At 46.6% G+C, this 12817-nt stretch overlaps 1 protein-coding gene across 1 annotated transcript; it reads left to right on the plus strand.

The window, feature by feature from the left end:
- The first annotated feature begins 913 nt into the window (after window positions 1-913).
- On the plus strand, window positions 914-1673 carry LOC147604610 (uncharacterized). Its single transcript, XM_086794598.1, has one exon. It carries the CDS (start codon window positions 1402-1404, stop codon window positions 1582-1584), a length of 183 nt encoding a protein of 60 aa, XP_086650724.1. The 5' UTR covers window positions 914-1401; the 3' UTR covers window positions 1585-1673.
- Window positions 1674-12817: the final 11144 nt, after the last annotated feature.

The raw sequence follows: 12817 nt of genomic DNA on the forward strand, positions 1-12817 counted from the left end.
TGTTTGTAGAAAATGGTAATTTATTAGATTAGTCGTGATGGTTTATTGATATTATAGTTTTTTTTTGAAAAATCATTTAATAGCTCAAAGGTTGCAATCCTCGCATATAAAAAAAGCCTTAGCATCTCTCTCTCATCGAAGCAACAAACCCATTTAATAGATAAAAGGTTGCAATCCTCACATATCAGTTTCTATATATATAAAAAGCCTCAGTATATCTCTCTCTCTCTCATCGCAAGCAACGAACCCGATTAGGGCATCTCTCTATCTCTCCTTCATCGCTCGTAGAGCAAGTAGGGATGGTTCTTTGATTGCAAGCCATGCCACTAGGGTTGGTTTTGGCTAAGAAGGCTTTTATGCCCTAATCATTTCTTTCTATACCTTTGTTAAGAGTGCTAATGAGCATGCATGTCTCTTGTCCTCTTGCACCAGCCGTTATCTCTCTCTCTCTCTCTCTCTCTCTCCCCCCCCTCCCCCCCCTTTCATGCTTGTGAATTTCCTCACACATGCGCGCAACTCTGGTACTAGCGCATGCTCACTCATAAGAATCGTGTTTTTGGAGAAAAAAAGTCCATACCATTTTTTAAATTTATTTTAAAAATATATACTATAACAATTTGTATTTGGTTGTATAATACGATTTTTGGCCAAAGAGTAGAGACATATATATTTTGGTGCCATTAAAAACAATATGAGACCAAAATCTTTTGAGCATTTAATTAAATAAAAATAGAGCGCAAGATGTTACTAATTCTAATGTTTTTTTTAAGGTTTTTTTTGTGAAGACATATTTGGTAGTATATCTTTATATATAGGAAGTGTATACACGTGTCACCCGTTGTTGGGACGGGTGGACTGACATGTGTCGCGACGAGGAGGGGGCGCCTATCTCACAACCTCCATCCATCTTTGTTTTAATTCGAGGGTAGGGAGTGGAGAGCCTGCAAAAGGAGTGGGGATTGTTCCAGGTCATCAACCATGGCATCCCGCAAGCCTTGGTGCAGAGGCTGAAAGAGGGGGCCAAGGCCTTCTTTGAGCTCCCCCTGCAAGAGAAGCTATAGGTGAAGCGGATGCGGGATTCTGGTTTCGGCAGAAGGGGAGAGGGTGCCAAGTGGAGAGGGGGGGGAGAGAGAGAGGCGTGCACAGGTCTTGAGCGAGGGAGGAGGTGTGCAGGACAAGAGAGAGAGAGAGGGGGACGCCTACGAGGAGGAGAGAGAGAGAGAGGGAGAGAGAGAGAGGAGGATGCCTCCAGGGAGGAGTGGGGTGTAATATAAGTATATTCATTAATGCCAGGTCAGTGGCATTAATGAATATACATACAGAATATAAATACAGAATTTGTAGTGGTTAGACCATTCTAAAAAAGTTGTCTTGAAGGGGAGCGTTTTTTGGTTTTTAGAAATGGGCTTCATCCGGTCCGCTTTTGCGTTCATGCTGGGCACAGCGGTGGGGGTGTATGCGGCGCAGAACTACGACGTGCCCAACGTGCGCAAGCTCTACCACACAGGCCTCGCCATGGCTCGCCAGGTGGAGGAGAATCACCGCAAAGATCCCTCCAAATCCAAAAAACCAGATGAGGAATAGATCTCTCTCTCTCTTTTTCCCAAGAGAAATCCATGTAAATTTTTCATAGGGCTTTAAGCTTGCAAACCTTAATATATGATTTCCCCCCCTCCTCTCTGATTTGTGTTTATTTTTAACGCTGCCCTATGCCTGCATTCTTGTTTTATCCCCCTGAAGAACACACAAAAAAAAGAGGAAAAAATTCAAAAGTATTGGACACCATTTTGTTAATTTTTATGGAGAATTAATTGGGCAAAGATTTTCTTTCTTTTTTAATAAAAAGCATTTATATGACATGCAAGGCATTTGAGAAACTGATATTTAGCATTGGCTTTCAAAGGAGAGAGAGAGAGAGAGAGAGAGAGAGAGAGAGAGAGAGAGGGATCTTTTAGACGTCATAGCCAAGCCATATGACAGCACCATAGTGCAAGGATGGGACTTGAACTTTGAATTCCTTGGTTGGGAGCGTAAACCACTACGAGAGAGAGAGAGAGAGAGAGAGAGAGAGAGATTTATTAACATCTTCAAAAGATCTAAAGGGTCTACAAGACCACAAAGTAGTACAATGTATCCAAGATGGTAGCATGCCATGTCATCAAAGGATATCTACAATTGACGGGTGGAGGGATGAGGCCTTGTTTGGGGTGTTTGGCTGTTAGTAGAATAATGCTTGCTTATTGGTGACACAGCGTATCACGTGCTTGTGTATGTTGTCATGGACTTGTTCGGCCTTGCTGCTCCTGTCATGCCTTCGTAGTCGGTGGCTGTGATCGAAAGAAGTATGTGATGGAGGTCTAGGAGGCATCACGTTGGCTGGGACTCTTTAAGTGTAGTCTCATTACAACCTCTCAGTGGTGGCAAAGCTCGAGCAAGTACATACCCAAGCATTTTTTATACTCATAATGCCTAACCCATGAGAGAGGGCTTGAACCATCCGAGAAAGGCAATGGAATCCCCCGCGGATCGCATAATACGGTGGGCATTTGAACAAGTAGGACAAATTTGCGGCCAACCTTCTTTGTGCCTTGGATCATCTTTGACCAGCCCTTTCTTGGGCTCCTCTCTCCATTGATGAGAGGAGCACCCGGGGCAGCCCATGATGTGGAGCTCTTTACTTTGCTTGCCGAGTAGACACCAGCTTGGGTTCTGTATGCACATCCTCTAGGGTAGTTGAGTGTTGCGGCTCAGTCCTTTAGAGCTTGGACCCTTCCCGCCCTCCCCCCCCCCCTCTCCTCCCATGTGCCCTGGTTGCTAAGTAGACGGAACACCTACATGAGCTCCGAGGTGGGGGGAATTGACATCGACTCGACCATACCCCCAGAGTGGTCGATCCCGTGGGCAAATTCCTTGCCTCCTCATTGGGTGGTGATTTTCTTGTGCCATGACATAACCTTGGCGATCTTTGACATTGGTGAGAATATTTGATTCCTTGCCTTTGAGTTTGGCACTTGCATGAGCATGCGTGCACTTGGCCGAGAAGTAGAAGATCGGTGAGTCAAGGACGTGGATGTAGAACTAAGGTCTCCATACAAATTTTCTTGCATTGAGGAGGTCGTCCACACGTTCTCCACTTCATGGGCGCCCAGTGACCAGCCAAGAGCAAATGGGCACGACGACTGAGAATCCCCACGCAACTCTATCTCTTCCTTGTCAACAACAAGCACATAAGCAGGATCAAAAGGCAAGGGTGTGGTAACAGATTTGAGCACAACGGAGAGATGACGACACCAGCAAGTGTATGGATGATGATGTCAGCTTTACAAGTGTATGGATGATGACGTCAGCTTTACAACTTGCATAGTGTACTAACAGTGAGCGAGCCAGGTGTGGTACATATGTCATAGAGTGTGCCCCCGGTCTGTATTGAATGACCTGATGATGTCAGCCTGCCACAAACTTCCTCACAGATTCTGTTTTCTTCTGATCATGTGTTACGACCCTGTGTTTTTCCCTCTGGACAACAAGCATGTTGGAATTAGGGTTGCAGGAATGCACACACAACTTCAAGAAGATGAGGAAGCTTGAGCACAACACAGTAGTGTATAATGAGTGCCAAAAATGAAAGATAACAAGCCCTAGAAGATAATGGGCGTATATACAATGCACGGGGGAAAAAACCTCCTAGTGAGGGAAAAAGTGCCCCGGCGGTCCTAAGTGTGTTCACACACATCACTACTATAATATGGTAACAAATCCCCCCTGGAGTGATGCGGTGAACAAGAGCTAGCACTCATGTATAGGGAAGTGTCTAGCTATGTGGACGAATCCACAAAAGGGAGTAAGCCCAAAGCTTTGCGAAAAGCTTCGAACTTCTCACGAGGCAGAGCCTTTGTGAAAAGGTCTGCAAGGTTATCCTGTGTTGGCACATAAGCCAAACTGATCTCTCCTGCAGAGAGTCTCTCCCTGACATAATGGTAGTGCACCTCAATGTGCTTCGTACGAGCATGGAACACTGGGTTCTGCGCAACTGCCAATGCGCTCTGACTGTCAGTGAAGATGGTGGTGGCAGATGGCTGCCCAACACCCAAATCAGCCATAAGGCGTCTGAGCCACACACACTCAACCGTAGCTGTGAAAGCTGCCCTGTACTCAGCTTCACAACTAGAAGTGGCCACAGTAGGCTGCTTCTTGCTCAACCATGATATGCATGAGCTTCCAAGCATGAAGCAAAAACCACTCGTGGACACGCGTGTGTCATAACAACCAGCCCAGTCAGAATCTGAAAAAACATGTAAATCTGGCGGCAATGATCCCCCCTTGGGATAAAACAACCCAAGATGCCGAGTACCACTCAAATAGCGAAAGATACGCTTCACTGCCTGCCAATGCTTAATGCCTGGGCTATGCATAAATCTGCTCACCTGTGAGACTGCAAACTGAATGTCTGGCCTCGTAATGCATACATAAATGAGGCAACCAACAGCTGTCTGATAGAGTGTGACATCAAAGTGATCTCCAGCATCATGAAGACTTAACTTCAAACCTGTCTCCATTGGAGTAGCAATAGGCTTGCAGTCTTCAAGGCCAAATCTCCGCAACAATGTTTCAATATACTTTGTCTGACACAAAGCAATACCTCCATCACACTGCTTAAATTGTATCCCCAAATAATGATGCAAATGCCCCAAATCTGACATCTCAAAAGAGGCATTCAAATCAGCCTTAAAATCAGCAATATGACTCTCATTTGGTCCTGTGAGCAGCATGTCATCGACATAGAGAGCAATGATTAGATGTACACCATCCACACGTTTAACATACAAAGTGCTTTCTGTTGGACTATTCTGAAACCCATGTGCAGTCAAATATGCATGTATTTTTTCATACCAAGCTCGTGGAGCTTGCTTTAAACCATATAAAGCCTTTTTTAACCTGCACACTTTGTTTTCCTGCCCTCTTTGAACAAAACCACGAGGCTGCGATACATACACCTCCTCATGCAAGTCTCCATTTAAGAACGCAGTCTTTATGTCCAGCTGATGTACATTCCAACCATTATGAGCTGCTAATGCACAGATGCTACGAACAGTGGTCATACGACATGTGGGAGCAAAAGTCTCATCAAAATCAATGCCCTTCTCTTGAGCATAACCTTTTGCAACAAGCCTAGCCTTATGGCGATCCACTGTGCCATCAGGCTTACGCTTCAATTTGTATATCCACTTAGTGCCAATGGCCTTCTTGCCAGGGGGCAAGTCACATAAAGACCATGTACTATTCTTCATAATAGCATCGTATTCTGCTTGCATAGCAGCCATCCAATTTTCTGAACTTTGTGCCTCATCAAATGAAACAGGCTCACTTTCATCGCACATACTAGAAACAGCCAATGCATAACAATCTGACGCATAAGAGGCACCATGAGAGCCAGAACGAGTGCGACTAGACAAAGGGGCATCCAACTTGCTGTCACGCAAAGTCTGCACCAGCCATCTAGGCATGTTCCTAGAGCCCTCAATCTCTTGTCTCTCATCCTCAAGTGCATCATGCACATCTGCATCAGATATAGGCTGATCTGTGCCATCATTTAAAACCTGCATAGGCTGAAAAACTGCCTCATGAGGTATTGCACTTGACTGTGCACCACTGAAAAGAGGCAACAATGTATCATAGACATCACGTGAGCTGATATCTGTCTCCTTAGTACATGAAACCAAGGGCTGAACTGCATCTTCCACAAATACAACATCACGGCTAACCAAAATGCGCTTTGTCTGTGGATGATACAAACGATAGCCTTTGCTCTCAGCACTATATCCAACAAAAATACATTTGACAGCTTTGTCATCCAATTTTCTGCGATGTTGCACAGGCACTAATGCATATGCCAGGCAACCAAAAACACGTAAATGGCCAACAGATGGCTTGCGGCTATGCCAAGCCTCATATGGAGTGACAACCTGTAATGCTTTGGTGGGACACCTGTTTAGTACATAAGTGGCACACATGACAGCCTCAAGCCAAAAACCATGTGGTAGACTTTGACTCTTAACCATACATCTTGCCATTTCCATGAGAGACTTGTTTTTTCTCTCGGCCACACCATTTTGTTGTGGTGTATACGGCACTGTACATTGGTGTTTTATCCCACGCTCAGCCAGAAATGCATTAAATTCTGAAGACATATACTCCCCCCCTCGATCTGAACGGAGGGTGCCCATCTTACTTTCTGACACATTTTCAGCCATAACCAAAAACTGTTTGAAGCACAAAAACACTTCGGACTTTGCCTTCAAAGGATATACCCATGCATGCCTGGTAAAATCATCAATGAAAGTCACGAAGTAAAGGTAGTTTCCAAATGATGGAGTTTGCATGGGACCACAAACATCACTGTGAACAAGCTGCAATCTGCGTTCAGCTCTCACTGATCCATCTTTGGGAAAGGAAGCACGCTGCATTTTACCCAATATGCAGCCCTCACAAACATGCTTGACAGGTGCCTCAAGCTTAGGCAAAGAAGACACCATTTCAGATTTCTGCAGGCGCAGCAAACTTGCAAAATTCAGATGACCAAAACGTGCATGCCACAGTTTTGCATTTGAAATAGCCTGCGTATCCATAATAGCACATGCTGAATCCTCTACACATTTGCCATCCATATTGAGCTTATACAGCCCTCGACATAGTGAACCAGATGCTACAATGATGTCACCACAAGAGAGATCATGAACAGTACATCTGTCATCCACAAATTTTACAACCAAACCTGTTTTGGCAAATGCGGAGACTGACAGCAGATTCTTTTTGATCCCTGGCACATACAATGCATCAAAAAGTGTAAAGGTGTTGCAATTTGCAACATTCAGCACAATCTGTCCAACTCCTTTAACGGGATAAGAGGAGTTATTGGCACAAGTGACAGTATTCCCTGTGGGAGCAGACTCAAGGAAAGTGAATAAACTGCGCTGCGAGGTGATATGCTTAGTGGCACCACTGTCAAAGTACCATACATCTGAATCTACTGCAGACATACATGTGTCATGCAAAGATGGGTCATAACTGCACTGCGCATTGAATGCCCATTCTGTATCTTGAACAACATTAGCAGATTCATTGTTAGAAGGAGAGGCATCTGCAACAGCCATACCAGCCTCTTTCTTCTTAGCCTCTTTCGCAGCCAGCTTAGGACACGCTTTGATGACATGATCATTTCCCTTACAGTACTTGCAAAATGTCTTCTGTTTGTCACCCTTCTTCTCATCTTTGTCTTCCTTCTTTGGTTGCGCAGCATCTGCAGATTTCTGCTTACTAGAAGAAAAGCCAGCTTTACCTTTCCCGCTTCTCTGACTAGCAACGAAAGCTTGATCTGCGACACGCATAATATTCCTGTTTTGCCTTGACTGGTCTTCTTGCAGCAAAACAGAAACTAACTCCTCAAATGATAAGGCATTGGGATTGCCTTTCATCATCAAGCGAAGAGTGGAAGCAAAACCCTGATAAGAATCTGGTAGACCATTCAAAACAGTCTGCACAAGTGAACTGTCTGACAGGATTTCATCTGCAGAAATGAGCTGCTCTTTGAAATCCTTGATCTTTGTCAAAAAGCTATCCATAGAATCACCTTCGTTCATATGCTCACTGTTAGACATCATCCCCTACTTGCTGGCTTCCTCTTTGGTGTCCTATTTTAGCCTCTAGGGCTGACCATGTTAGTCAGAGGGGCTGGTCACCCCTCACTCATATTTTACCCATATTTATTCCCCATTTTATGGTCTTGGGATTTTCCCCAGTCGTGGAGGTCTTTTATCCCTAGTCGGCTGCCTTCATGTAGAGGTATATATAGCCGGCATGCCTCCCTCATATTTTCACTGCTTGCATTGCTTGCCTAGCTTGTCTAGCTGCAGTCCCTCACTTACGAGGTTCTCCCCTCTTGCTCGGGACATGTATTCCTTTTGATGATGATATTGAGAGCAGGTTCTCACCTGTGTTTCCTCTCCATCTTTCTCTCTCTCTCCCCCTCCTGTGTTTCCACTTTCCCTTCTTCCGCTGCACATTCTATCATGGTATCAGAGCGCCGGTGATTTTCAGCGTTGGATGCTCCCTCCTATACCTCTTCATATCTGCGTTTTTTCTGCCCCTGGACAGACCTGCGTTTTTGCGTTTTCAGCAAGGACAGCAGCACATAGTTTGCTGCGTTTTTCTTCAGGTGGCTGTCTACAGCAGTTTTCAGCAGTTCTCAGCATTCATACCCCCCCTGTAGTGCTGGTTGCTTGTTTTGTACAGGCCAACAGCAGCATATTTGCTGCGTTTTTTTCTTCTACAGGTTTCTGATGCTGATTTGCTGATCTGAGGCTTGGGTGTACCTCTTTCTTCTGCGTTTCCAGATTCAGCCCTTTCTACAGCCCCTTTTACCTCTGCGTTTTTCAGATATGCAGCCATGGTTGCTGTGTTTTTTTTGAACCGATCTTGCTGGTAGCTCTACCTTCAACTGGGCTTCATCTGTTGGACCCGAAGGTACCTTCTCTTCAGCGTTTTTCCTCATAGGAGGTGTGGACATTGGTTGGCCTGAATTTTCAGGTTTGTAGCCCTTGTTTGGCTGCGTTTTCTTCTCCAGTGGACACAGATCACTTGCAGAGGGGGTTTCTTGATTGGATTGTGGCTTTGGAGGCAGTTTGGTACTTGAGGAGGATTCTGAATTTCTGATTTCAGTCAGCGTTTTGCTGATTTTGGAGCATCTATACGTGTGTTTTGTTCCTGGCCTACACGGTTTCCCGGTTTCTACATGTTCCTTGCCTTCTGTTGGCGGTGGAGTGCTATTTTTGGCTGGATAGCAGTGTTTTGGCTGCGTTTTGCTTCCCACAGGAGTTTTCTACACTCAGAGGGGGCCTTTCCCCAGCTACTTCACTTGAGGATCAGTTTCGGGCGCTGTGCTGTACCTGTGGAGACATTCTTCTTTGACAGGAGTTTACAGTTATTTGGAGGAGAGCAGTGATCTTTTCAGAGATCCTGAGCAGAGTTTATTTTGTCCGAGCTTGTGTTCTTTGCAGTATTTGCAGAACAAGGAGGGTGTTTTGCCTTTTTGCGGTGTGATCCTTTCACATGGATCTTTTATCTGTTGCTGATTCTTGGGATTTGGTTCTACTTCTGGAACAGTCTTCTGCTATCTGTGATGCTTTAGAGGACTTTGTTGCCACTGCAGTTTATATTCCTGCTTCCCTTCCTCATTGTGAGGAGTCTACCTCTGGCTCTCTTTGTGATGCTTCTGAGGATGCCCCTCCCCGTGCCAGTTCTGATGGCTTGTTGTTGTGGAGGGTGGTTTTTTGGACCCAGTGGGATGCTTTGGATTTGTGGTTGCTAACCATGCCTGCGGCACAGTGGTACTTTCAGAGTTTTTTGGATTTGGATCAGAATCAGGTTGGGCTTGTACCAGTCCGACGATATCATTTTTCAGAGGGGGATGTGGAGTCCTTTCATCTTGCGATGCCCACCTCAGTGGCGTGTACTTATGTACAGCATTGGGCAACTCATGTTATGGAGTTTGAGCAGATGGACCCCATATTTTCTACTACAGAGTCTTTACATCTTGCGATGCCGACTTTTTCAGAGGATGCTCTTATACAGCATTTGGCTACTCTTGGTACAGAGTTGGAGCAGATTGACTCTATTTCTTTTGAGGGTTCCAGTGAGGCGCAGTTTGCTTCTCCCAGGATTGGTTATATACAGGATCTGATCTTGGTTGGTTATGAGGTTTTTCATACTTTCTCCAGGCTGGATACACGACATTCGACTTCGGGGAGTGTTCTTACACTTGGGTTTGGAACCATTATTTGGAGCAGCACGTCACAGCCTATATGGTTGTTTTCTTCCAGAGGAACGGTGTACCTGGCAGCTTGTTCTGTTGCTTTTGTAGCGGAGTTGCTGAGGAGATTGCTTGTGGAGCTTTCTTGGTACCTGTTTCTGCAGTCTTTCATCTTTGATCGAGGACGGCGTCTCTGGCTTCTTGGAGTTTGCTCAGCATCCGGTGCTGAGAGGGGGTGTTAGACATCATCCCCTACTTGCTGGCTTCCTCTTTGGTGTCCTATTTTAGCCTCTAGGGCTGACCATGTTAGTCAGAGGGGCTGGTCACCCCTCACTCATATTTTACCCATATTTATTCCCCATTTTATGGTCTTGGGATTTTCCCCAGTCGTGGAGGTCTTTTATCCCTAGTCGGCTGCCTTCATGTAGAGGTATATATAGCCGGCATGCCTCCCTCATATTTTCACTGCTTGCATTGCTTGCCTAGCTTGTCTAGCTGCAGTCCCTCACTTACGAGGTTCTCCCCTCTTGCTCGGGACATGTATTCCTTTTGATGATGATATTGAGAGCAGGTTCTCACCTGTGTTTCCTCTCCATCTTTCTCTCTCTCTCCCCCTCCTGTGTTTCCACTTTCCCTTCTTCCGCTGCACATTCTATCACTCACTCTCCAACTGTTTTCGGAGGTAAGCAACACGAGCCTCATTTCTTGCCTGATACAATGTGGCAAGTACATCCCAAGCATCCTTAGAAGTCCTGCAGGAGCGAATATGTGGGATAATGGTACGTTTGACAGACAGCGCAATCAAGGCATGAGCCTGCGCATCTCTACCATCCCAACGAATCTGCTCTGCTGAAAGTGGTGGTTCTCGAACAGCTGCTACAGCACTTGTGCCTGCACCATCATCAACAGTACCTGTTTCTGATGTGTTTGCAGCATTCCAGCCACAATAGGACGTGCATCAATACCCTGCACAATGTTCCATAACCCCTTTGCTACCAATACATGTCGCATCATATATGCCCACAATGGATAGTTGGTGCCATCCAACTTATCCTCAGCAGCCAACATGCGGAATACATCATTGTTGTCAGCCATGGCCAATGACTGTACTACTAGATGTAAATGCTGTCTGTAAGAGGTAAACCTGTATAAAATCGACCTGTGCTATGTAGCACAGCCCAAAACAGACGAATGGGCACCTGTCCTGCAGATTTTAATCTTGACAGAAAATCTGCACAGTAGGACGATTTTGCCTGCGCAGTACTTGGAATGCAAAAACGGAGGGCGAAATGACTTCAGATCAAAATTCTGAAACGAACAAGCCCTACGGGCTTTCCCACGGCATATACTAACCTGCAGACGCTCGTGAAACCTCGTCGCAATCGGAGGAGATGAAGCGGCAGGTGCCGGTGATGCTGCCCGGGAGGAGGAAGCCTGCTCTGATACCAATTGTTGGAATTAGGGTTGCAGGAATGAACACACAACTTCAAGAAGATGAGGAAGCTTGAGCACAACACAGTAGTGTATAATGAGTGCCAAAAATGAAAGATAACAAGCCCTAGAAGATAATGGGCGTATATACAATGCACGGGGGAAAAAACCTCCTAGTGAGGGAAAAAGTGCCCCGGCGGTCCTAAGTGTGTTCACACACATCACTACTATAATATGGTAACAAAGCAGGTGGGCATGAGCACAGGATGGACAGTGTGAACAGGCATCAGTTGGATATGAAAAGGAAACTCATATGTGTGGCTAGCCCAAGTGTGAAAGGGGACAAAAGGGAGTTTTGAGTTTATAAGGTTTTTAAACCTTAGATGACTTAAATATTATTATTTTTATGGGCATGCGTTTTTGATATGTTGCTTTTGGCATTTTTGAGAAAAACGAATCCCCTCCCTATAAAAAGGCGAAAGGTGGCGCATGGAGTATGGCGCATCTCCTTGATCGAGATCTGGCACGTGGTATACACGGGTGCTGCTTCGCGTATGTGGTACAGGCGGCTGCGCGAACATGTGGTACAGGCGGCTGTGCGTATGTGGCACAAGCGGCTGCGTGTACGTGTGGAACAGGTGAGCGCTGCTATGCATATGGACTGCAGCCAGCAAAGGGGGGACAGGCGGCTGCGCATGGGTTACAGCCGGCAAAGGCGACCAGGTGGCTGTGCGTAGGGGCTGCTGCCAGTCGAGCAGCTAGGCGGGCTTCAGGTGGGAGGCTGCATGTGTGGAAGACCAGGCGGCTGCGCCTATGAGCTGCAGACAGCAACGGGAGCCAGGCGGGAGAGACTCTACAGCCAGCCGGGCAGCCAGGCGGGCTGCATGTGTGGAAGCAGTCAGCAGAGACATCTCAAGGTAACTGTTGGGCTGAACAGCATGACTCTATCTCTCTTGCCCACCTCTCTCTCTCTCTCTCTCTCTCTCTCTCTCTCACCTGCGCATCCCCTCCCACCTCTCTCCCCCCGCTGCCCACCTCTCTCTCTCTCTCTCTCCCGCTGCCCACCTCTCTCTCTCTCTCTCTCTCTCTCTCTCTCTCTCTCTATCATTTTCTGGGTTTTTTAATCCAGACATTGTATCAGATCCACCATGATGTAACTTTTGGTCTCATAGGTCATTATGGCCTTTTGAAGACGTTAATATAACATTTCATTTCATTTCTCTCTCTCCCGCTGTTCGCCTTTCTGCTCCCGGCTGCCCACCTCTCTCTCTCTCTCTCTCGCTCTCTCTCTTCGCTGTCTCTCTCTCTTTGCTGTTCGCCCGTCGCTTCACTGTTCGCCCGCCTCTCTCCCGCCTGGGCTGGGTCGCAATGCCGGCCCGTCTGCATTTCCGCTAGGCCAGCCTCGGCCCTCTCTCCTGCCTCTCTCCCACTGTTCGCTTCCGCCGCCCCCCCCCTCTCTCTCTCTCTCTTCGCCGCCCACTGCGGCTTCTGCTCGCTGCGCTGGCTGCCCCCCTTTCCCCACCCACCCTTGCTCAGGCCCCCAAGGCAGCAACATAACTCTCTCTCTCTCTCTCTTCTTCC

Source organism: Cibotium barometz, chromosome 61 (genome assembly GCF_041138505.1).
Source record: "Cibotium barometz isolate CiBa-2024 chromosome 61, ASM4113850v1, whole genome shotgun sequence".
Taxonomy (NCBI): Eukaryota; Viridiplantae; Streptophyta; class Polypodiopsida; order Cyatheales; family Cibotiaceae; genus Cibotium; species Cibotium barometz.